The sequence below is a fragment of the Corapipo altera genome, unplaced genomic scaffold (genome assembly GCF_003945725.1).
Source record: "Corapipo altera isolate COAL_440 unplaced genomic scaffold, ASM394572v1 24b, whole genome shotgun sequence".
NCBI classification, from domain to species: domain Eukaryota; kingdom Metazoa; phylum Chordata; class Aves; order Passeriformes; family Pipridae; genus Corapipo; species Corapipo altera.
In genome coordinates this window covers 3,381,886-3,407,924 of record NW_020884888.1, presented here as the reverse complement: position 1 = coordinate 3,407,924, position 26,039 = coordinate 3,381,886, and the positions used below count along the sequence as shown (strand labels likewise).

At 38.2% G+C, this 26,039-nt stretch overlaps 1 protein-coding gene across 2 annotated transcripts in view; it reads left to right on the top strand.

Moving 5' to 3' along the window:
* Nucleotides 1–26,039, top strand: part of GABBR2 (gamma-aminobutyric acid type B receptor subunit 2) — a 476,962-nt gene that overhangs the window by 180,405 nt on the left and 270,518 nt on the right. For both annotated transcript variants that reach the window (XM_027643926.1, XM_027643927.1), the window contains exon 3: nucleotides 7,450–7,620. In XM_027643926.1, the coding sequence (XP_027499727.1) occupies nucleotides 7,450–7,620 (171 nt within the window). The remainder of the gene's footprint in view (nucleotides 1–7,449; nucleotides 7,621–26,039) is intronic.

The following is a 26,039-nucleotide window of genomic DNA, read 5'->3' as shown; positions in this document are numbered from 1 at the left end:
AGACTAGCTTGCTCCAAGCTTTATCCAACCTGGACTTGAACACTTCCAGGAATGGGGCATCCACAACTTCTCTGGGCAACCTGTTCCAGTGACTCACTATCCTCATAGTAAAGAATTTCTTCATAATATCTAACCTCTTTCAATTTAAAACCATTCCCCCTTGTCCTATCACTCCACTCCCTTGTAAAAAGTCCCTCTACATCTCTCTTGTAGGGCCCCTGTAGGTACTGGGAGGTGCTATAAGGTCTTCCTGGAGCCTTTTCTTCTCCTGCCCCAACCTTCTTACCCTGTTTTCTTGGGAGAGGTGCTCCAGCTCTCTGATAACATTTTTGTAGTCCGACTACGGACTCACTCCAGCAGGTCCCTATCCTTCTTATATTGGGGTCCCCAAAGCTTCAGTCACTGTTCCTCATCATAACCCACAGACTTTATGGGAGTAAAAACGTTTAACATCAAAAGACCAAACTTTATTTTCTGGTCTGACTTCTTGCATTCAGACATCTGCAGGTCTTACCAAGTTGCGTTGGGAGTGGGTCAGGCTGCCCAAGCAGGGCACACATCTTTTAGCTGAAGTATTTCTCATATGGATTTTATTTTATCTAAACCAGTTTCTGTCCTCAAAAATATTGATTTGTTCAGTAGCCAGAATTGCTTCCTAAAATGTCTCCAGAGCAGAATGCAGCTGAATATCAGACTTATTGTGATTGGATTAATTCACTGAAATACCATCAGCATGGAGGCGGGTGCCTTCCAACCTTGAGACCAGCTGGAAGTGCTTTTTCTGAAAATTCCCAGGTGCCAAAAGGCTGTCAGTGGAAGCAATTTCAGACACAGAATTAATGAAGGTAACAGCAGATGATATTGGGCAGCAGCGCTTGGCAAAACATCTGATTTTAAAAGGAACAGTAGCTCTAATCACATGGATAATGTGCTATGGATGATGAGAGGGATGTTCATCCATGAGATCGATTCTTGTCCAGTGTGTTTAATACAACGTGCATTTTATGTTCCCATTTGAATGAGGCATCTTGCCCATGTACCAGCTAGTGAGCCATATTCTCCCAGATGTTTATTTTTTCTTGTAACTGTCATACTTAAAGCCCTTACAGAGTTAACAGAACATTTTTTAATTATAATTACTTTTATTTGTTATAGCAATGAAGTTTGTCATAAAAACTCCATAAAAACTTCTGAGTGATGGAGTCTCTGGAGCTTTTGTCCAAGAGTATTATATGACAGCTAAAAAATATTCAAATACTCAAAAATACATATTTTAGACTATTATATGACAGGCAAAAATGTAACTGATCTACCACTGCTGGAAAAGCTGGAAAATTAATATTTTCTTCATTAGTCAAATTATGTTAGCGTGCTAGCGTGGGATCAGGATTAGAGCGTAGCTAGGAGGGGAGATTGCCACTGTGATTCCTGGGTCCAGTTCAGAACCTCCTTCTTTGCTGTCTTTATTATATAGACACTTATCAGCAGTAGTTGTACAGGTAAATTGCCAAGAAACATTATCTTTGTTTCTTGATCTTTGCTACTTTGTGCTTCTTTCACCTGGTTTGAAGATCTATGCAATGCAACTGTCAATGAAATTGCTGCACTTAGCTTCTTATATTGAAATATTTTCCAAATATATAGGTGTTTGCAACAATCTTTGCAATATTATTTCCTTTTCTCTATGTCATCCATCAAAGTTGATTAAATGGTACATTTTGTGCATTGAGGTGGGAAGAAGCAGTCTAATATATTCCTTTTTTTCTTTACATGCTATCATGTATTTAAGGTTCTCCTTAATATTCTTCTTGAATAAATATCACTCTTTTCTTATTTCAAGTACTGTTATGATATTAAAATTTATTCATGACTTCACTAGTGGCAAGATCAAGTTCAGTGATAGTTTCACTGCACATCTGGAAAAGTTGACTTTTATAGTAAAGTTACTGCAAATTAACATTTAACCCAAGTATTTATATTTTATCATTACCATTCCATTAAAAATGCAAATTAATTGTTATACTTCAATCTATTCTCCATCTCTGGGTTAAGAATGTATTGTTTCACTCGTTATGTGAAGTCATCTAATGCTGTCTCAAGAGTTGTGGCAGGCAAATCTTTTAACTCTTCATTATTCATTAGTTTCCATTCTGGTCCTTCTAGCTCCTGGGACCATCAAGTCATCACATGCTTACACTCTAGTATTATTGTTGGCACAGGCTTGTCAGAGCATAAGAGTTCCTGGCAAGGCACACAAAGGAGCGGTGTGTGGTGTTACAAGTACTCATCTCTGCAAATTATCATCATGTTCCTGAGTTTCGTCCTTGTTATTTATTATCCTGTGACAAGATTCTGTGTGCAACCCTGTATCACTGTAAGACTATTTTGTATGGAGCTTTCTGACATTATGCCCTTTTTTCTGAAAAGAATTGTTTGCATTTTCCTTTTTTGGCTGATTTATCAGTACAATTTAGCTTTCTAGAAAAGGTGCAGGAAATAAAGGTGATAACTGCCATATGTAAAAAAACTCTCTGTGAGGGCTAGTTTTGCAGCAGCAGGGGCAGATTTAAACTTCTAGTGATCATTAATAAAATTCTTGTACAAACCTAGTGCAGAAACCTAGGAAAATTAAGCTAATCTCTCTGGTCTCTCTGGCGCTCAATCAGCGGATTTCCCCCATTTGCAAACATGGATCAATTGTCTTAGAAGAAGACATTTTATTCAAGAGAGGTTATGCTGTTACCTAAGATGCTTTTTTTTTACTTTGCTTTTTCCCCTGCAATGTATAATACTCCATTATGTGTATAATACTCTAACTGTGTAGCTTTGTTTCACAGTCTTCTCCTTTGGAGAGGCAAGTGCTCTGGCACCTTCTGCTGGGTGACAGGCTCCTTCTTTGATCTGCTGATGAGCTTGTGGTGGGATATGCTCTCCCCACTCTACTCCACCAGCTATTCTTTGCTTTATGAGGGGAGTGTAGTTTCCTGCCCTACTCTTTTATTGGACTTACAATAACTTTGCTAGGAGCTTCTGTTACTGATTTAGTTTAGCTGATACAGTCCTCTTAAACAAGCTTAACTCCTAAACTGACCTGTTGCCTTCGATGAGAGTGACTGGTTACCCAGGGATAGTTCTGCTCTTTTATTTTTCCCAGACTTCTGTACAATATTACAGTGACAAAAATTAAACATAAATGCTTCCTTGAGATAATAAAACATCCGAACACCAGAAGATCACTTGTCAGTTCCGGTGTCTTCCTTTCTCTTTGCAGTACTTGGGACAACAGTGTGGCTTCATTCAGCCTTCCAGCTTCCAACTTCTGGACTCCTATATGGAATATATGCATTCTGTATATAGTGTTGTTTCCTATTCTAATTTTGTTTTACCTTTCTAATATCCATCTGTAAGGTCAAACATACGCAGGTATTCTTCCCAAGAATGCCAAGGCAGTGGAAGGATTGAAGGTTTATTTCAGATGCAAGGACCACTTCTAAACGATGCTGCACACACCAGGCCCCAGGGAAAAAGACAATGCCCCACCTTCTCCAAGGCTTTTTGTATCTTCTCTCTCTCTCCTCCCCCACCCTCTCTGTCCGAGGAGGCCTTGTACATGTCTGCAAACATATTATCTCTCTGCATATCAGGGAGAGACAGAGCTTCCTCACAGCTTCTCCCTGCAACTTTATCTGAAATGCAGAAGGAAGGAAAAAAAACATCTAACCCATTTGAGAAGGCATTTTGCAGTCTTCCTAAGCGAAACCAGTTCTAGCTTGCCATTGCAAATTCTTGCACAATTGCACCTATTCCTACACCATCCTTTCTTATGTAACTCCTAGTCTTTCCCATTGAATGGCAGAGCTTATCGTCTTACCATTCCCACTTCTGTACTGACTTTCTTTAAGGGAATGCACCATTACTTCCTTAAACAGGAGCATGCTTGCTTTAACTTAAAGTACTTCAGACTGATACCATTCATCCAGATTTTTGACTACATAACTGAAAGTTATAAAAAGAGATTCCTGTAAGAAAAAGCAGAATGGCTTTCTGTCCTGTAGAATGAAGCGAAGAAACTATGAAAAGGCTGCAAGTTTCAAATCAACCATGAATAAACCACTTTAGACCTAAAATACAGAAGATTTTTGTTCGGTTAAGAAGGTCTGCACCATCTCAATGCATATGTGGGTGGACTGTGTTGTGATGTTATTTGCTTTATCACATAAACCTTTAGTTATGAATATTTTCCTGATATTTCCATATAGTTGTGCTGTGTGAAATACCTTTTCAGTAAGTCTACCTTATGTCAGTTCATTTATTAACATGATTTTTTCACTACCACTTTTTAGAACTTAATGAGGTTTTTCATTTTACCTCTTTGTCCCTCTGAAAATAAAATATTGAGTGCTGGTGTTTGTTGGGTTAAGTTCATTGCATGTCCCAAATTCTTACAGGGATGATTTTAGGAAAAGTTAATTGCTTTCAATGACTTAACTTTTTCAGGATATTTCTCCTTCTCTTTTGAGTGTCTTATTAAATGTCAAAGTGATGCAGAATGAGATCAACCATGATATATGTGATGCTTGAAAGAAAGACCTCTGGACATATCCTAGAATCCAAGAATTGTTTGAGCATTAAATTTTCCCATTTTATATTTTAATAAAACCTTTATTCAAAAAGAAAATGAAGAATAATGTTCTTTTGTAATTCAGGTGTCATTAGTTTTATGCTTAAACCTGAATTCATCTCATGTCACCTTACATGGCTGAGAAATCTCTTACATCTTCTTCATCTTTCTGTAAGCAATGTTGCCGTGGGATTTAGGTGCTGAAAAAAATCTCCCGGGGCAATTAATTAGGGGTGAGATAAGAAAGGGTTTATTTGCCAAGGCTGAGATGTTACAAGACGCGCGCGCCGCCGTGCCTGAGATGTTACATTTTATATTACCATCCATCCAATCCCAGATGTGTCCACCCTGTGGCCTTTACTCTGGACCACCCCGGTCCACCCCTGAGAAATGGGTCTGGGGTGCATTTCGGGACCACCTACTTCATCACCTTCATCATCATCAGAGCACAAAGGGTACATAGTCACCTAATTTTTGACCGTATTCTGTGGTTTAGGCCCTGATATGCTGTTCTGCCAACAATCTAAGCCTTGCCTTGACAAAAGACTAAACATTTCTGCTGTGTTCAGGAGTAGGATTGATATAGGGAGCATAGAATGGGGTAAGAGGGTTAAGGAATGCGTAAACAAGGGTGCTAGAGGGAAAGGGATAAGGGACAAGGGACAAAGGAGGGAGGGTTGCTGCTTTTAGAATCTACTTATAAAACTTACAAGGCTTACAAATATTAGAAAAATAAAAAAAACCATTAGAGGCTTAAGGCATCAGCAATGAAGAAAAGTAAGGTTTTGCTTCATTGTTTCTATGGAAATGTAAGCAATTAGGATAGTGCATATAGGCACTATAAGTCACAAAAAAGTCATAAAGGAGGGATATGAACTGTCTTGCTTATATCACAGATCTTCATCCTAAAGTGAGCTCACAGGTATTGAGATGCTTCTTGTTACTATGGAGCTTTGTACTATCAATCAGAAAAATCCACCGTTCAATCTTTGAAACCTGAATTAGATGAACCTTATTTCTTGCCACTACTGTTACTTCAGTGATGCTCTTTACTTCTTTTTCTTAAGGATCAATCAAATTATGTTTGATCCAAAACCGTAATAGCTTGAAAAACAAGTCCTTTGCAGTCAGCAGGCTGCAAGCAGGTAGGCTGCTGAGAGGTATTCCTCTTCATGCTGGATTTCTAACATTGAATTTTCTCTCTTTCTCAGTCAGAGATACAGGTCCTTATTTCCACTTTCATTGTACAGTGAATGAATGATGTTCAACAGAAAAGCTGACTAGGTCCACCTGGGAGATGTTCATTCTTCCCTTATGGGAATGGTTTTGGAAAATAAAGATGACAATAAACAGCACCTCTTGATACTGTACTTTTTTCATGAAATCTAGTAGAACATCAGTTACTATAATAAAAATATTTTACCTTAGAATGATCTGACAGCAGAAGGTTCTAACAAATATTCTCTAGCTCCTGACTGGTGAAGAAAAAGAATCTTCTATTTAAATGGTATAATGTAAACTCTCCAGTTATGCACGCTTTAAGTTATTTGGAGTTTAGGGGTTTTAACTAGGAAAATAAACTGTATTCATGCCATTATTACAATGTACTATATTCTTTGTGAGTCTAAAATCAGTCAGAAAATGAGTCCTCTCTCTGGTAGGCTAAATCAAGATTTTCATAAACATGAAGAAAAGACTTGAATTTTTATTTCAGATTAAACTTGTCTATCTGAATTTCAAAAAAGGGTATCTAACCCAAATATACTGAATGCTTGATTGAAGAAAGCGAAGTTAATGCTACAGTTGGATATACTTACATAGGCTTGAATTCACCTACATTTTCTGACTGTCTTGAGTTTGAAAGACTTTAAGTAACTGTATCAGGGAGCTTATTTTTTTGACAGTCAAACCAATTTGCATTAAAACATTAATTTAAGAAACCCTTCAACCACTATGCCTGGCTGAAAAATAAAAATAATACTTGAGAAGCACTTACCTAGCAACATAAATAGTACTGGAGGGGATGACCAGAAGTATCTTCGGAGTAGGATTGTTTTCAAAAATGAACATGCAGGCATTCTATTCAAAACAATGCCTGAAAATCATTCATGAAAATATGTCGCCTTTAAGTTGGGCAGAAGAATTTGGTGAAGTTTTCTGGAGTTTTTGTGTGTATGTTTTAAAGGTTTTCCTCTTTTCTTTTGTTATAACCATTGTGAAATCATGAACAATTTCTGGTGTTTTCAGGTATGTATTAGCCACTGAGTCCCCTTTCATAACACAAACCAACAGGAAGCTGGAACTCAAGTAAATTTCTGAGTTGCAGACTTGGCTAACATAATTATTTTCTCTTTTTCTGCTACCTGGAGCTGTTTTATTATCTGAAGATAGGAAGAAGTGCTACTAGAGGTTCACCCAGTAATTTAAAGATAGATAAGACTTTGAGAATATGATATCCTCTTGGAGCTATTCTCAACTTATATGAAGAGCAGTTGGTGGGGAATTCATCATGGTGATTTAATCCCTTAGGCCTTCTTGATCTGTGCAATGTCTAAGGTGCATGATCTCAAACAAAGGATTTTACACCACTGACTTCTACAATTCCCTAGTTTAATTTTGTAGACAGTGGATTATAGAGCTAAAGTTAAAAAAATCTCTAAAAGTAAATGGTGCTGTAGGACTTCCAAGCTATATGATGATGAAGCTTCTCTACATGAAAGCAGTGCACAGATTGTGCCTTGTTGCAACCAGAAAAGGAAAGGGGTTTTTTTCTGACTGCTAGCTGAACTTGTGGTGACTTTCATTTTTTTTGTTTGATTTTTTTCCAGCTTTCATTTGCAGCAACAACCCCAGAGTTGGCTGATAAGAAAAAATATCCTTATTTCTTCCGGACAGTGCCATCTGATAATGCAGTGAATCCAGCAATTTTGAAGTTACTCAAATACTATCACTGGAAGAGAGTAGGAACTTTAACCCAGGATTTACCAAGGTTTTCTGAGGTAAGATTTGCATAATTTCTCTTACACACAGAGCGCTACTAATATCAGATTTCTAAAGAGTCAGTTCCTTTATTAATAGCAATTAAATAAAAAGAAACAGACCCACTATATCAGTCTTGTTTGGCTTTCTCTTAGTAGGTCACATTTTCTGTACTGAATAAGCTTAATTCCCTTCTGGGGTTTATTTGACTGTCTGTAGTAAAAAACTACCCACGCCTTTGCATGTCTGCTTTTTTTACACCTAAGACCATTGCTCCCAAGTGCAGAGTCCCTTTATGTTCTTTGACTTGCAAAGGTGTATGTTTTTGAGGGAGGCTGGTATCCTGACAACGGCTCACATAAAAGAGAGAATAAATCAAATTTTTTTGTACTCCTTTTGTGCTCTGATTTCTTCTAAGTATCAATCTGAACTATGACAAAATCTGGTAAGTCTATGGCTGAAAATATTGGGGGAGCTCACTGAGACAGAAATGACTGAGGCCCACAGAACTATTGTGATCACATACCATGCACTCCTAAAATCTGAGTTTCACCCTGACTATCATTTTGGTCAATGAAATGGTGGTAAAGTATTGACCAAGTGACTTAAGCATGGTTTTAAAAATAGAGTAAAAGAAAACACCCTATGAGTAATTAATAACAAAAAGACAAGGGAAAAGTCAGCCCATTAACTAACAGAGAGGCAAAACTAATAGAAGTATGCCTTGTTTGGTTGTTCATTTTTTTTATCTTCCTCAGCATTCATTTTAAAAAGGCTGACTGTGTTCTGAAGACCAGCCTAATTAAAACTAGTGAAGAGGGATAAGAACAGGTTAGAGTCTGCTTAGATGAGTCAAATATTTTCAAATTGTCTTGCACAATTAATTCACTATGGAATACTTAAGAAATCTTAGACTCTTCCCTTATGAGCTTCAAGAATTAAAGGATAAAAAGTAAATGAATTGTAGAGGGAGGGAAGAAACATTTGTGTCTGTCTTTCCCAAAAACACACAAGGGCCCAGGGAATTATAGGCCAGTCAGGTTAAATTTAATTCCTAGAAAGACACTCGAGCAGATAATCTATTTGGAATTACACAGAAGATAAAAAGATGCTAAACAATGACAAAAATGGATTTGTCCAGAATAAATCTTGTAAAGCAATCTGATTTCCCTCTATGACAAGATAACAGTTCTCAAAGAGGTGTGATAGTGATAAGCGTGGTGTTTTGTTACTTACAAAAATGTTAAAAGTGCTCCTAAAGAAAAGTAGGGAAACTTGATCTTGGTGAAGATAACTGTAAGAGCAGTCTAGTCTCTAACAAATATTGCTGCCACCAAAGCTAATTGACATCAAGTCAGTAAAATATTTGTTTTTAAAGCAAATGCTGAAGCTAAAAGTCACCAAAAAGTATGGTATGCTTTACCCTTCTCTGTCTTGGAGTTATAATTTCAGTGAGTAGTTATCAGTGGTTTACTGTCAAATGAGAAGGATGAGATTCTGTCAAGTAGTTTTCTCCAGAAAGAGATAAGGTTTTCTCTGGACAGTGGGATAGAGAAAATGTTTATTAAATTGCAGTTGATACCTACTTGGGAAAAGCTGCAAGTACTTTGCAGAGGACAGGATTAGGTTTCAGAATTATATTGATTTAACCCCAGCCAGCAACCAAGGCCGACACAGCCACTCACTCACTCACACCCCCACCAGCAGGACTGCGGAGAGAATCTGAAGGGTAAAAGCTGGAAAACTCATGGATTGAGATAAAGACAGTGTAATAGCAAAAGCAAATCCGTGTGCACAAGCAAAGCAAAACAAGGAATTAATTTCACTGCTTTCCATGGGCAGGCAGATGTTCAGCCACCCCCAGAAGAGCAGGGCCCCATTATGTGTTAATGGTTACTTGGGAAGACAAACACCATCACTTCAACAGTCCTCCACTTCCTCCTTCTCCCCCCCACTTTATATACTGAGCATGATGTATGAAACATGCCTTTGGTCAGTTTGGGTCACCTGACCCAGCTGTGTCTCCTGCCAACCTCCCATGTACCCTCAACTGTCTTGACAGCTTGGCACTACAAAAAGCAGAAAAGCCTTTGGCTCTGTGTAAGCACTGCCCAGTTACAACAAAAATATATATTATCAACCCCATGTTCAGCACAAATCCAAAACATAGCCCCATACAAGCTACTGTAAAGAAAATTAACGCTACCCCAGCCAAAACCAGCCCATTGATAAAAGTTATAAATAATACTTAAGTGAAAAAAATTACTATCTAGGCAGCAGATCTCCAGAGAAAGATATGGGAAGCACTGCAATAAACCACAAACTGAGTAAGGGTCAAGAAGTTCATAGTGCCTGACCTCTTGTAAAAAATAAAAAAGAAACAAACAGCTCCCATTTCACCACATCAGTGTAATGCAATATTGACATGACACACTGAGTAAACTTCAATGCTACTTAGCGTTCATTAGATGTAAGTTGGAACATCAGATCTAGTATCATCTTCAAGAAGGAAGCAGACCAGAGATACCTATAAAAAAGTTCAGTCATTTGGAAACAAGTTTAATGAGAACAATTAGAAGTGGAAAATAGTGGAATAGAAAGGATAGGTTTTTTAATCTTTCTCTTGTAGGGCTTTTTAGGATAACACTAAACAAACACAACACAGCGATTCTTGGTCTTCCTTTGGGACAGAGGGATGGACTTCCTGTCTGTCAGGGTCACTTAAGAAGTGTTAAAACTGCAACTTTCAAAGGTTTGCAAGAGTGCTGCACTTGCATTCAAAGCCTTTCCATTTCACTTGAAAGGTAATAAACAACCTTCTAAGTCAGACTGCAAACTCAATTTAGTGTGATTCATTAAAGCTTTCAGGTAAAGCAAGATCCAGTTAAAGCTTCCTTAATTTCTGAATATTATAGAGCATGTTGAGTCCTGGATCTTCAAAATGATTAGAGCTCAATCCTTCCTTTTTCGGCTCAATGAAAAGTTTCTCCCTTCCCCGTGCAGACAGTAAAAGCACAGGAAGAAGTGAAGGAAATATTTAATTTATTATCTGGGATCAGTGAGGGATGGGAGCCACCAGCAACAGAGCAGGAGAGCATGCGGTGTCTGGGCAGAGCCCAGTCCCACTGCAAGGGAGAAAGGCAGACCCAGGGATGGAGGCCAGTATCAGCCAAGCATTCAGACCATCAGGCAAGTAAGTCCATAGCACTGAGGCAGGTCCAAGGCCAAGCTGAGAAATCATTCCACAGGTCAGGATTAGGTCTAGTGGCTGCTGCACGGGTCTGTGGCAGAAACTGAAAACACAAGACTAAAAGGTGTGAGTGGAAGTCCCAGAGGAAGGACCATCAAGGCCTGTTTGTGACCTCCTGGTGTGGGTATAAGTCTATACATCCACTGAAAACATAATTTTCCCTCTAAAGAAATATCAGGCAAAACTACACGTCTAACTTTTTTTTTTTTAAAGTGACAAAATAGTTGAAAAGCATCTAAAACTTCTCTCTTTGTTGTAAAATGCCGCTGAGTTTAGGATGTGATTGGTCTTATGTATACTGAAAATGCATTACAAAGCACTAAATCAGAAGTAACTGAATGTCGTCTCTGTTACTCTCATTCGAAATAAAATAAGTAGAAATAAATTAATGGAATCTTTAGAAAAGCCTGTGTAGTAACTTGGGAGGTTTTAATCTTAACAGCAAGACAGAGCAGTTCTTCTCTCATTTTTCCATGTCCCAGAAAGACTGTATCAGTTTGACAGATCTCTTTTTTTTTTTTTTTTTAATCTAGAACAATTTGGATGTCTATCTAAATTTCCTCCAGTGGTCCTTCCACCTAAGCACATACAGGAAAAGATGCTTCTTTCTTATTCTTATTGTGTAGGGACTTCATACTCATGTAGTTTAGTCAGCAGGAACTCTGATTGCATCTCTTCAACTGCCATCTAACTTAATTTTTATGGGGAGCTGACCACATTTTTCCTTAGCTGGATCACTGTCTTATCTCCTGAATAACTTCAGCTCATCTAATTTCTCTGCAAGTTAGCTGCTCCTCAAAGTCATAAAGCTTTTTGGTTTACATTGCCTTGTAATGAGACAGTTGTCCCAATTGCTTAGATTATCAGTCTTACTCCAATATATCTCTGAAGGCCAAAATCACAGAGGATTTGTTACTTCTATTTCAGTTGTTTCCTTTGGTAACCCTTTCTGCTGAGAATTTGCATTGTCATCCATTTCATTTTACTTAGTGGTAAATCTTCTCTTTCTTTTTTAAAAATTGTTACATCTTTCTTATTCTCCAGGTTGCATAGGGAAATAAAGGGTAGGTAGAGAGAATGGAGAAGTTTATGCTAATGTTTCAGTTCTTAAAGCACATGGACAACATCTATACATCTCATACTGTTAGTGTGGCTCGAGACTCCCTTTCTTGGCATTACTTGGGTCTCAAGGATTATGACTTTTCAAGTGACCTGAATTCTATGGCTGCCAATAGCTCAGCTCACTGTTAGCATTCTTTGTGAGTTCTTCAGGTCTGTTTGTACAATGAGAAATATCCCTTCCGTTGGATTAATTTTTAAATTGTGTAAGTTGACTTGGTATAAGGATAATATACACACTTCATCAGTTCTGTTACCTAAGTAGGACAGTAGTACCTATTGTGCTTCTGTGTCCTAGATTTTATGGATTGCTGCTCTGTTCTCATCCTCTGGGAGAAGATTGCGTTTCAAAAGTTGATTCTGGGGCAAAGATTTATAAATGAGTTTACAAAATATTTTCAGGATTTTCAGCTTAAAAATGTTTGCTGTATATAAACTGTAGGGTAATTGAGTCTGGAAGAGATCTTGAGAGGTCTCTCGTCCAAGCTGCTGCTCAAGGCAAGGCTAACTTTAATATTTATCAACCCTGAAGAGTTGTAGCTGTTTGTCCTGGTTCCGGCCAAGACATGGTTGATTTTTGCAGTAGCCAGGAGGGGGCATGGGTGGGATACATAGGTTATTCTATACACCTCACCTCATTGCCAAGGGCCAGGGAAAGAGAGTCTCTTCCAGGTTGATGTAGTGTGGTGGAGGGAATGGCCAAGCATTTTTGTTTCCATGTGAATCACTCACCTCTTTCTTGTACCCTCTGTCATTAGTATTGTTGCTATTACTGTTCATTTTCTTATCTCATTGCTGTTTGCAGTAAATTGTTCTTATTTCAACTTGTGATCTTTACCTTCAGTGCCTCTGATTCTCTTCTCCAGCCCACTGCAGAGCAGTGGGCAGGGGAGTGTGAGTGTCACATGGTTTCACTGGAAGCATTAAATTGGAGAATAACGTTCCTAAACCATAACACTGTTGCACATACAGTTCTCGGAAAAGTCCTGACTATGTCCTGTTTCCAATTCCCAGGTGAAGTTTCAGCTGATTAGAAATTATGCAGTGACTGGTGCCTCCAATTTTCGTGCTGGTTGGCACTACCTGTTTGAGACTATATTTTGAATTAGGTAAAACAAGCAATATTCCTGTGGTCTGTTGTTTGCTGTTTTTCATGCTTCAATGGGAAGAGTCATGAGAATGAAGTTATACTTAACTATTAATAAGTCAAAACTGATGGGAGCCACCAGTATTGTAGAAGATGTACAGGCTTCAGAATATGACTGCTAAACAGAAAAATGTATACTGTATATGTATTGTGTATTGGGTTTCAGATAATGCTATATATGCTAATCAGTAATTCTAGTTTACCTTACTTCAGCATTTTTTTGTTGTTTCCTGCATATTGTTCATTTTATTTATACATAAAATGTATATATATTTTTTTTTTTTTTGTTCATAGTATGTTTCAAAATGAAAGTTGCCACTTGATTGCACTGGTACACTAAGAGAATTCTGTCTTCCTTGTTTTGTGATAGGACACTTCGTCTAGACTGGCTTCAGTTGCTTCTTTTTGCTATCCTCTCATGTTAAAATTCAGTGAAACTGCATTTTAACTTGATGTTTGGTATCATATTCATGATATTTCTAGATTTTTTTAAAATATATGTTTCCCTCCCACTGAATGTCTTGTCTGGGATTGTTTTTAAAATAAGTTAAATTCTGTTCGTCTCAAGTGACTCTCTGTTTTTCACTACTTCTTAATAATCATCTCTTTATGTGCTTTCTCTGCTTCTTCTTGGAAATATTGAGAACGTCTAATGTAATTTTATCAGTGTAGGTGGGATTTCAAAAAGACAAGAAATGAGAAGTGTGCAGAAAGCTAATGAAATAGATTAACAATATGAAAAATAAAAGATAAAATATTCTCTCTTGTGGTTCTGTCACAGACTTCATTGAGTTCAATAACCTAAAAATACGTTGGTGACAGAAACTAAAGAGAAACAAACCTTTTAAGTGGACAAAATAGCACTTTATCTGGCATGATTAACACTCTTAGGATTTCTTTAGATTTGTTGCATTTTGTACACTGACATCATCTGCAAAAATCAGCAGGTTATCAGGGTCTGTTTTATCTAACTTAAAGGAATTGAGTATCTCAGTTCCAAGTCTTATTCCAGAAAATGTAATACTGGAAAAAAAATTGTTCCAAAGAAAAGCAGCTAGCAAATAAGTCTTCTCAACAGAGTATGTGTCTGTTGCTCTAGAGAAAGCAGGGTAGAAGTATTGTTAATCTAGAAGTTTATTTATTGTAGCCTTGCTCTCTCACTGTGGAGTCTGCAAATTTGGATCTGAGTGGTCAGTTATGATGAGAATTCAGTGAATAAGCAGAGGCAGTGAGAGAGTTATTGAGGGGCTGAGAGGGATTAGGCAGGGAAAATAAATATCTGTTGACCTTTCAAATTTCAGGCAGAAGACAAGCTTGAGACACCAATTTTTAATGACTCTTTGTATACATCATGTAGACTTCTATGTGTGATTATGCTTCTTGACATCTTAGGCTTGACTTCTGAGAAAATAAGAGCAGAGATTTTCGCTCTCCATCACAGTTGCTGAGATGTTTTAAGGCAGCAGAATAATGTTACTTTTTGTCCACGAATGACCTTGGAAGCCTCAAATTTGACCGATAACAGCAGTGTTAAATCTTGGAGCTCTGAATAGTACACAGTGATTTCATCCTAGAAGGAGTACCATACCTTCAACTTTGAACAGTAAAAAGGTAGAAGGTAAGAGAGACACAGAAGGCAGTAGAGGGAAAATGTGGGAAAAGGCATGGAAAGAAGCAAATGACAGCAGGGAAACTGAGGCATAAATGTAATTGTTTAACTATAAAACTTTTTAAAACTATCACTTCCTAATTTTTACTTTTTTTTAAAGGGTCATGTACCTGAGGTCTTCCGTCATATTGCCCCATTCCCAATTCTTGGTTAATTTCTTGGTTAAGGTCTTAGGAACAATTTAATTCAAGTTTTCTTGAGCTTGCAAAGAAGAATGAATTGCCCTGTTCTGTCTTATAACTATGCTTTCCTATAATTCAAGTTGACCCATTAAGATCTTCACAGAAAGGCAGTCTCTGAAAGTGACTTCTACTAATAAAAGGGAAACTATATCTTTGCTGGTGCTCGTAGGTGGTTTAAAGAAGAATCATTGCAGTCATTTAAAATGGAAATAACCAAGATATTTCTTTATGTAAGAAATTTCAGAATCTTAAAAGAAGCTATTTAGGCAAATGGTCACTTGCTGGAATTTTCTGAAGGTCATGTACAAGTGTGGTTTTGGTGTTTTGCACAAACATCATTTGTGCTAAGGAAATTTTTTTTTTTTATGGCAGTAGTATTTTATCCAATATTTTTCACCTTTTAGTCTGTTTCCCAATACATTTCTTAAATTTTTTTAGCTTCCAAAAATGAAAGAAGAAAACAAGAAATTTGCCTGGCCGAGAATTAGAGCTATGCGGTAGTATTGTATGGTTATGTCATCTGGCACTGAAGATTCACACTCCACTATCATCCTAGGAGTTCCCGGGGTTCACATGAAAAGATTAGTCCTTGTCAAATTCCATGCCTTGAACAAAACCAAACCAAACTCAAGAGTTTTTTAGAGAACTGCTCACCATTCTTTCATGTTTAAACCTTACATGGTGCATGTGTGATAGGTTGGTATTTGCAACACAAGATAAAGCAATGGAATGATCAGTACCTTCTATATGTTTTATACCTCATGACTGAGAATTCCACATGGTTAAGAGTTTCCTAATGGATCTGATACAAAAATCTTCACTTTATCTGAAACCAAGACGTATTTAAAGAAAAAAAAAATCCTATTTAGATTATATAAAAAAAATGTTCCAAGACAATGCTAATTGTAACAGATGTTAACATTGCACATTGAAATTTTATTGCTTATACTGCAGCATTGTCCTGTTTCTGTTTTGGGTTTTTCTATTCTTCGGTGCTTGTTTTTTTAGAAAAGGGTAATACAAGGATGAAATGTGATTCAAAACAGTGATTTCAGATGCAACCATCCTCCCTCACACAATAGTTTTGATTTGGTCTCTAATTATCTTCCATTCATCAGGCAATTACAGGATATTTTCAAATTAAAATCAATGGTAAAGTGATAAAATTTAAAAGTGGGCACAGTTGTGCACATGATGTAGCTGAATAGTAGGAAAAATGTGATATTGCCTAAATCAGAAGATAATACGCTTATTTCATGAAATATCCATCTCTGAAACAATTTCTCAAAATCCAGGGTCTTGATTGCTAAGAAATTAAAATAAAATCCTGGAAAAGTCTTTTGGAATGATGAACCTTCCCAGAAGAGCATGCAAATTTAACAGAATCTGTTCTTTGTGGAAGGTAATCTGCAAGTACTGGGGTCAAGAAGATAAATCAGCTGTTAAACTGCTTGGAGTTACCATGTCCAGGACTAGGGCCATTACTTGAGTTCAATTTCAAAAATATGTCTATTTCCTATCACTTTCACTATGAATGATTAAAGCTAGAATTATCTCGGGTTATGAGAATAATTTTTAAGTGGTTTTGTGTGTTCTCTTCAGTGCTATTGTCTGTTCACAGATACATTTATTTATTTGAATTTTTTTCAATAAAAGCAACCTAATAGTTTCTTAAGAAATGTGATTGTTTCTGTATTATTCTAGTTGTATCCAACTCAGGTTTATACCATCTTTTCTCTATATTCATTCTTGCTTTTAGATGGTTTTGTGATGGTTCAGAATTGAGTTTCAGCAGGTTTCAAAACCTTTTGTGCCCTGTGAGGAAAGTGGAACCTTTGTAGGGCTAGAGATACCTTTTCCTAAGAAAAGGCTTTAAGAAAAAACATCACAGTCATCCCTCTTGGACTTTAAAGCTAGAAATGTAGGAGAACGTACGTAGTGTCACATAGTCACAATTCTGCCATCTTTTCATGTTAATAATTTACTCTACAGGAAAAGAAGAAAGGGTCCAAGATGAGGATTAACACTATTCTAAGATCTTTTCATGTATTGTCAGTCATGCCCAAAACATATATCTGCCCTGTCATTAAATTCTCAGTCATGCCCAAAACATGTATCTGTACTGTTATTAGTACAGTGCCATTCATCCTCTGATTATCTGTGCTACAGTGTTATAGCAGCGATCTTGAATGAAACAGTGATGTGGACCACGCTGCAGCCTATGGCTCAGTCTGGCAGTCTCCCAGAGAAATAAGAATGTAAGCTGTTAACAGCTGGCCAGTCTTTTTTTATTTTTCTGCAACAGACAGATTGATCTGCATATAGTTTGGCTTCTAGTGCAGTTTCATGTTTTATTTACTTCCCTATAATTGCAGACCACTGATGAAAGGGGCAGTCCTCTGCCCCTCTCCCGAGTTTCGGCCTTCTCTGCTGCAACTGATCTTTGCAGTCATTTCACTGTGTTGTGAATCACCTCATCTGTCCAAAGCTAATTTTTCATTTTCAGAGTGACTCAAGCTCTAGGGTTATAACTTCCACTGCAGTTCTAAAGTCCTTCGGAAAAGTGGGAACTTAAATTTAATGGAGACTTACTGGACATCACTCAAAGTGAAGAGTAAAGATTTTTCATGGTGGGAGTGTAAAGGACTATTTTGGGGGGGGGGCATTGAGAGGTACTTTCACATCTGAGAGGAGGGAGTAGGGCATGAAGTGGATTTAGGTATTTCTGCTAGGAAAGAGTATTGCCATGGTAAATTTCTTTTGTTGCTTGCAAAAAATATGACAATATGATGAAAACAAAACAGGGAAAAGTTATTGGCGGGATTTCTAGAGGTTCTGAACACTACTGAAGTGCTGGATCCAGTATGATTCTTCTGAGTCCTGATTTAGAGGCCATGAGATTATAGGACGATCCTAGGTTTATGATATAGGAAATGGGGACAAATTGGAGATAGAATCTTAGCCTTTCATTTGCCCTTCTTTACGGGAAATGGTCTGTGCACATTCAGCTACAGAATAGGGAGTAATATTTAGGTAAAAATTGTGAATAATAAGTAATTAGAAGTGGCTGTGTCCAGACAGACTTTTAGTACCTTCACAGATGAAGACTGCACAACTTCTCTGGGCAACTTGTGTCAGTGCTTGGTGATCCTCATGGTTACAAAGTGTTTCCTGACATTCAGATGGTATTTCTTAGGTTTCAGTTTATGTCCATTGACTCTGATCCTGCCACTGGGCACCACTGAAAGAAGCCTGGCTCCATCCTCTTTAATCCTCCCTTCAGATATTAATACACATTAATGAGATTCCCTATCAAGCTTTCTTTTCACCTTCATGGCCCTTCACTGGACTCTCTCCAGTGTCTCCATGTGCCTTGTATCGAGAAACTGAGAACTGGACCTGGCACTCAATGAATGCGCTGAGTAGAGGGGAGGGATCACCTCCCTTGACCTACTATGACAACACTCCTCCTTTATGCAGCCCAGGATGCCATTAGCCTTATTTGCCACAAGGACTCATTGCTGGCTCATCTTAAACTTGGCGTCTACCAGGTCCTTTTCCACCAAGCTGCTTTCCAGCTGGACAGTCCCCAGCATATATTGGTGCATGTTGTTTCTCCACAGCCCAGAACTTCGTGCTTCCCTTTGTTGAATTTCATGAGGTTCCTGTCAGCGCATTTCTCCAACCTATTGATGTCCCTCCAGATGCCAGCATGACCCTATTGTGTATCAGTCACTCATCCCAGTTACATGTCATCAGCAACCTTGTTGGGGGTACACTTTGCCCCATTATCCAGATAATTAATGATGATATTGAACAGGAAGTTCAAGTGTACTGACCCTTGGGGTACCTTCTGGCCTCCAGCTAAACCTCATGCCACCCTCTGCCCCAGCCATTCAGGCCATTCATCTCACTGCCCACTTTTCCAGCCCATACTTTGTTAACTCCTCTAGGAGAATCTTATGGGACAATATCAAAAGCTTTGATGAAGTCTGGGTAGAAAATATGTTCCATCACCTTCACAGGGATTGATGTGAGGTTGCCTGGCCTGTAGTTTTCTGACATTTCCTTTCCTCCAGTCTTCATTCACTTCTCCAAGTCACCATGATTATTCAAAGACTACTGACCCACTACAGTATTACCTGCATTGGTGTGCTCAGTAATTGTTTGCCCATAAGATCTCAGGTGGCTCATTTTCTATCCCTAGGAAGAGTTCCTTGTAGTCAGGCTGTTCTGCCTCATAAACAGCAACTCCACCTCCTCATCTTCCTTCCCTCCTTCCTAAGGAGGCTGTATCGCTCCACTGCAGCACTCAAGTGACAGGATCTATTTGACCTCGTCTATGAGCCCCATAAAATGGTAGTCCCACAACTGGTCACTGAATCAAAGTCACCATGTTTATTTTCCATGCTGCTTGCATTAGTGTATGGGCACTTCAGAGAGGCACCCCACATGCTGACTTCCCTAAAAGGATTGGAAAGATTTCTCCATAATGGTGCCTTGTAGGCACATCCTTGCTTAGCCTGCTTAAGCCTTGTTTTGTTGTTTTTGTGATCCCTTTTCAGTCACATCATTCCAGGTCCTTTGTTTATCAACCTTCCCTGCCCATCACTCTCTCACAGAGCTTGTGGTAACTCTCCTCTTTCATTGGTAGTTTGAAGTACCTCTTTACCAGGTCAGCCATTCTACTGGCAAAGATAACTTTGCCTCACTCAGTGAGAAGGATCCCATCTTGCCCCAGCAGATATTGATCCACAAGGAGCATTCCATAATTGTAGAAATCAAAACCCTCTAACCAAGACCAGCCCCACAACTAGTTGTGGACATGTATTAGCTGCCTCCTCCTCCTAGCCTTTCCCCTTATTGGCAGGAGTAAAGAGACCACCACCTGGGCCCCCATGTCCCTGACTATTGCCCCCAGAGCTTGCAGACACTTTTGATGCTCTCTAGGCAGCATCATCGGTGCCCATGTGGAAGAACAGCAGGGAGTGATAGTTGGAGTGTCAGACAAGCCTTGGCATCCTCTCCACATCATCCTGAATTGAGATCCCCAGCAAGTAGCCACCTTCCCTAGGTGATAAGTCAGGTCTGCAGATGGATGTGTAACAGATGGAACAGGTCCTCTGTTTTCCACAGGAAGGAGCCGCCCATTACTATATCTCGCCACTTCTTCCTGGTGGTCTTGCCTGGTTTGGGGTCAGGTTTAGGTGTAAGGGACCCAGATACTTTACTCAAAAGTACATATGGCTCATCTTCAGCTTTGAGGGTGGTGAATCTCTTTGATATTTTTAAGCCTTTAGGTGGAGGAGGAACCTTCCTCTTGGTGCCAGAGATCACAATTTGGGACAGATGGTGTCTCAATTTCTACTGAACCCTGGGATACAGATATATTGAGACTGTAGTGTCTGCAAGAAGTTTCTCAGAGGGTTCCTAGAAGTTTCCTCATGATGCTAGACCTTGTCCCTAGATGATTGCAGAGCAAAGCCCATGGACTTCTGCACAGACTGCTGTGTCCATGTGCGACACAGAAAAAGCAAAATCTGTAAGGAAATAATACAGGGGGTGGCAGAGGGCAGGAAAAATAGTTTCATCAAAGGAAAATTATTTCAGAGATGGTAAGCTAATTGATTTCTTAGAACTACTAGAGTGGATTTTAATGCTTAGCTGAATTTTGTTTGGCACAGTGCCCTGCAGGACCTGGGTAGAATAGGGAGGATGAGATCAGTACAGGGATTTCTAAGGCAGTTCAGAAGCACAGCCAGAAGGAAGACTGCAGCAGATAGTATTTTCAGGATAAAGAAGTTGCCAGTGACTTTTTCTTTTTAAAGGAATAGCCCTGGGACCAATTGTTTTAATTGTATTAATTCATTACTTTGGGGAGAACAACTTACAAACTTGTGAAAGTTGTAGATGACACAGGGAATGAAGAAATTCCCATTAAAAAACAAAAACAAGTCATCATAGGGGATGTCTGAATGATCTTGTTAACAGGAATTAGAAAGGAAGTGTGGTAGGCTTCACATGTGGTAAGCTTACTAGAATTTCTAGGATTTTAATTAAACAGGTTTCAGCTCTTTCACCATAAGACATTGGTGACGGTTTCAAATTATTTTCCTTTTAAATTCTTTTGCTTTGGAACATTATAGCTGTAGCTTTAAATATTTTATTGCAGATTTAAGTTTTGGTTCTGTAAAATGTTTTACAGCCTACAGCACATGAAGAGACTTCCCATGTGTGGATTTTTTAAAACTATGTATCAACTATCTGGTTGTCCCAGGCCGTCCCTTTCAGTGGTAAATTCTTGTGGATTTCAAACACACCCCATTCTTAACAAGAGTACCCTTTTCTAGTTCTTTCTTACATCTAATCAATCAGAATTGTAACCATGAGTTCCTTCTGCAAGTAAAAATTTTTTATTTGTTTAATCAGTGTTTCATCACTCTGTGGAGAACTTATTTATGAAAAATGTATTTTTTCTTTTTGCTAGAAAATACAGAATTAATCAAATCCCAATTATTGAAAATGTTATTATAATAATCATACTGTTTTGATATTGAAGCTACACTTGTAGGTGTTCTGATTTTTGCCAAATGCCTCTTTTAAAGTCCGGATCAGACAAACTACTTGGACATTGTATTAGTATTGCCTGGCTGAACGAATGCATGAAGGCTTCCAGCACACACATGTCTAAACTTTAACTGCAGTCAATACAGTTAAAAAGAACTTGAGATCAACCTTTTTGTAAATGTCAAAAGCTAAATCACGTAAGTGTTAAATAGGAGTTAGATTCACTAAAAATGTTGTTGCAGTGGCTATCTTGGCTTCCTCTGCAGAGCTCTTTTCAATTGCTGTGAAGGAGCTTCAAGGAGGCTCAGAAAGCTGGGTCTGTAAAAAGTATTTAGGCTTCTTATTCCTAGCTTCAAAACCTGGAGTTCAGTTGTTCTTACTCCTTACACAATTGATGGAGTGGATAAGTGATTTTTGGATGCATTCCCAAAATCAGTCAGAGATGACAGCACACAGACCAAGGAACTAGTAAAGGTAGCCAAGAGTCAGCACTGAGATTTCTATGTATTATAAATCCTGCCATTTTTCTAGGAAGTTAAAGCCTTCCTCTGGGGCTATACAGATGTATTTCTGTACATGCGGAATTCGCATCCCTGAATAATTTTCTGGACTCCAGAGTGCTACTGTCTGTACTTCAAAGGCTGAATGGAGGTCAGTCCTTTCTCTCAGAAAGCTATTTCTACAGATGATGATATTTTTATCCTAATTTCTCTTTGAAGAAGACACCAAAGAAGTGGAATTTCTCTTTCTCTTCCCTTCTCTTTGAATTCTCTAAAAGGAATGCAAACTTACATCAGCCCGCTGTCAGGACCAAGTGGCAGACATCTGCAACCTTTTCGGGCAGTAACTCCAAGTACTTTTGGTACTGTAATAAATGGGAGAGTAACACATTCCAGAAAGGTACAGTGTAGGTGGAAAACTAGGAATATGTCCAGATATTCTTAAACAGATCCATAACAAGAAATGCTTGTTTGCTCTGCACTGTTCTGAGGGAGGAAGGTGGGTGGTGAATTCCTGTATTTCATTCTGCAAATTGCACATGTACTAAAGAGAGGAGGAATACAGAGCAGAATTAGACAGTGTTGTAGAGAACATTTCACTTACAAAACTTTTTAAAGTTCAGCCAGTACATGAACATTGAGTTGGCAGTTGTTTGGATGATGAGAAATGAGCAGATGTTGGTCTTTCTTCTGGAGAGGCTGTTCTAATCATTCCTTCAATATGTACAGTTAGTAATGTGGCATGAGCAGGAGTGCCTTTACTGCACCTTCGTTTGCCATGCAGGCACATGAGATTTGTTCTGACATGTTTTACATCCCCAATCTAAAGAGGGGTTGCTAAGAGAAAGTAAAACTTTGTGATGACAGACAAGACAATGTATGGCATTAACAGGTCCTAACAAACAGGTCACGACAAAACTTCCTTAAATAACTCTGTGATCAAGTGCAACTTGCCAGACAGGACAAATAGATGTCAAGGGCTAGGGGAATCTGTTAAGCCATCTCAATTGCATACCTCAGGATGCAGTTACTTTTCCTAATAAGTAAATAAACAGTAGCATTTAAAAAATGCATTAGTCAAAGTGTATGTTGGGAAACGGGAGGCTATGGCTTTGCAACTATCGGGGTGGTGCTTTGCATGATGATTGCTGAAACCATGGCTTCCTACCGAAGCAAGAATCCATCCATAAAACAAATGTCCTATTCAATATAGAACTACACTCCCCCACAGTTCCTCTTGCCTTCAAGCTCAGGACACAACAAAGTTCTTGTTTGCAGTCACTAAGAAGGAAACAGAAATGTTTTCCCCAGATTTTACTTGGCCCACTTTCCCCCCTTGCTTTGTTTTGAACTCTTCTAAATCTTGTCATGCCTCCAGCTTGAAAACTTCCCTTCTCTGATCCTTCTGCTTCTTGAGGTTGCATACAATAGAGATATGGTCACTGTACCCTTCATCTGTCTAAAGTGATTCTGTATATGAGATACTAATTTTAAACAGAATAGGACTACAGAATCCAGCTGCAGCAACTTTATCAATGAAGAGCCTAGCCTTTCATGTAATTGAAGTAATTTTCATCACTTCCCAGCTTCATCAAGAATATGTCCATATGTCTCTTCAAGACATCTTCTCTCTAAGGCTCTAAACCAGCAATTCATATAAGCATTAAAATCACTAGCTGGAAGGTATAAGAGGGTGAAATATCTTTCAAAATACAAAACTTATATAAATTTTGATTTTTGGTTTTCTATCCAGTTCTGACAATTACAGTAAGAATTCAGAGACCTGGCCCCTAGGTTAGCATAGTTCCAAATTGCCATGCTCATGCAGTGTTACATGCAAAGTTCTCAGCTCTGATATGGTTTTTTGTCTATACTGGAAAGTTATACTCCTTGCAATACCAGAGATTGTAGGCCTGTCAACATCACATTGAAATGCTGTGCCCTGGAGAAGAAGAGGAGGGAAATATATGAATTATCTTTTGATTATGATACTCTGCAGTGTAGCCTTCAGCTCTTATTTTGTTTTCCAGAGATTTTCTTCACTTTAGCGTTATTTGTTTAATTTCAGCCTGTATAATGTTGTGATGCACTAGCAAACTAATCTGCCTACAGCCTAGGAAAATATTCATGTTTTGCCTCTGTCAAGTCTAATGATTGCAAGTGTTTGCTCTTGCACTGGTGGAACAGACAAGTGCTCTGTGTTAACTCGTCAGCCTTCTGCAATCAGTCCTGAGGTCTGCCCTCAGACCAGCTTTGCTTCTCTTGTCTATCTTGCTGGAATGAAAAACCATGGCATTTGTTATGAAGGTTTTTGTGATGGATGCCGCCATCCATGGGTTCACTGAGGCTTTTGTTTATATGAATGTTAGACACTTTAGGATGAATGCAAAGACAGAAAGCAAGAACTTCACAACACCCTTTCACCTGGAAACTAGTTGTTTTTAGCTTTTCACTTCTCTTGAAAGTACTTATCCTATGTGCAGCTCTACAAATACGAATCTAAAGAAATCTCCCTACCTTGAACTACCTTGTTTAGCTTAAACTTTGTTTCCTTAAAATGCTTTGCATAACTTGTTTAGTTCTTTCCATAGAAAATACTTGCCATCATTTTCTTAAATTTACCTTCTGGTTGCGTCTTTCTTTCTCTCTCAGGCAGGATTCCTGTATGTTATCGAACAACACTCTTAGGCAAATTTTTTACTACAAAATTAGGTAAAGGTAGCTTCTGAATAGGCTAGATAAAACAGACTTTTTTTCACCATTATTGGTGAAAAAATGGAAGACTAGATTCAGAATTGGTCCTCTTAAATGTTTATGGTATTAATGGAGTGTGACCTATGTAAAGTTTTGACTTTAATGATGAACTGAACACACCCAAAAACAGGGCCAAAATACTCTCTTTGCTCACAGGAATTGCTCTGTGTTTGGGATTCCTTTCTGTGTAATGTTAGCATCCTGAACAGTGCTGTGTAGCCTAAGCTAATCATTTATAGCCTGTGGGCACCTCTTACCCTAAGGTGAGGTGTCTCAATGGGAAAAATTGATGATGCTTCCAGATTCCTACAGCTTTGCATTAGTTTACCTAATCTAGGAACCATAGGAGAAGGAGATTATCACAGCTGAGTGAGATGATAGTAGGCAGGAGCTAAAAGCACAGGTTGCAGGGTGATGAGAACAAGAGAGACTACAGGAACAATATAACAGGGTGAAGGGACACCTACCTCAAATGTCTATAGTCCCTTACTGAAAAATACAGTACAGCCTTAGTATGTTGTGACAGCTATTCTCATCGATCAGAGTTTGGTGGAAGTAATCAGGCAGCCTGAAATGTGGAACGTACTGAGCTTTGAACACTGGCTTAACATATTTGCATAAGAAAAAAATAGTTAATTGAAATTAAATGGATTATTTTTTATTTCTCTCGTGGAAACATCACTTCTGCTGAATGAACAGTAAGCAGTCTGGTAATTCGTGATGAAGTGATTCACATTTATTAGAAAGTAAACTTAAATAAAGCTCCCAGATCCTTTGAATCTGTGGTAGAAATTCTATGTCAGTTTAAATAAAACTGTAGACAAGTACAGAATGCACAGTAATTTTCAATTATTAATTTTACTATTTCCTGTAAAATTCAATGTAAGAATTTTTCCTTCCTAGGCAAGGAAAAATAATGCAAGTCTTTTCAGGTGTACACAGTATGGTCATTTGCATTTCAGTCAGCAATCCAACAAAAGAAGATCAATCTGTAGTAAGGTTTAGCTGAAAACTTTTATCTGTGAAAAAAGTAAAGCTAAATAGAATTATTTCATAAACAAATGCTAAATTCTGTGGGATCTGAGATTCCAAGTGTGATCTTAATAATATGTCTACAAGAAAAATTAAAAGTTCTTAGTTGTCTCCAAGACAGAAAGGACTTTTAAAAAAGGATTTTGTTTATTAAGGCTGAGATACTGTCAGCCTCCATTACATAATTTTGATGCAGTACTTTCTGACTAAAGTATTATG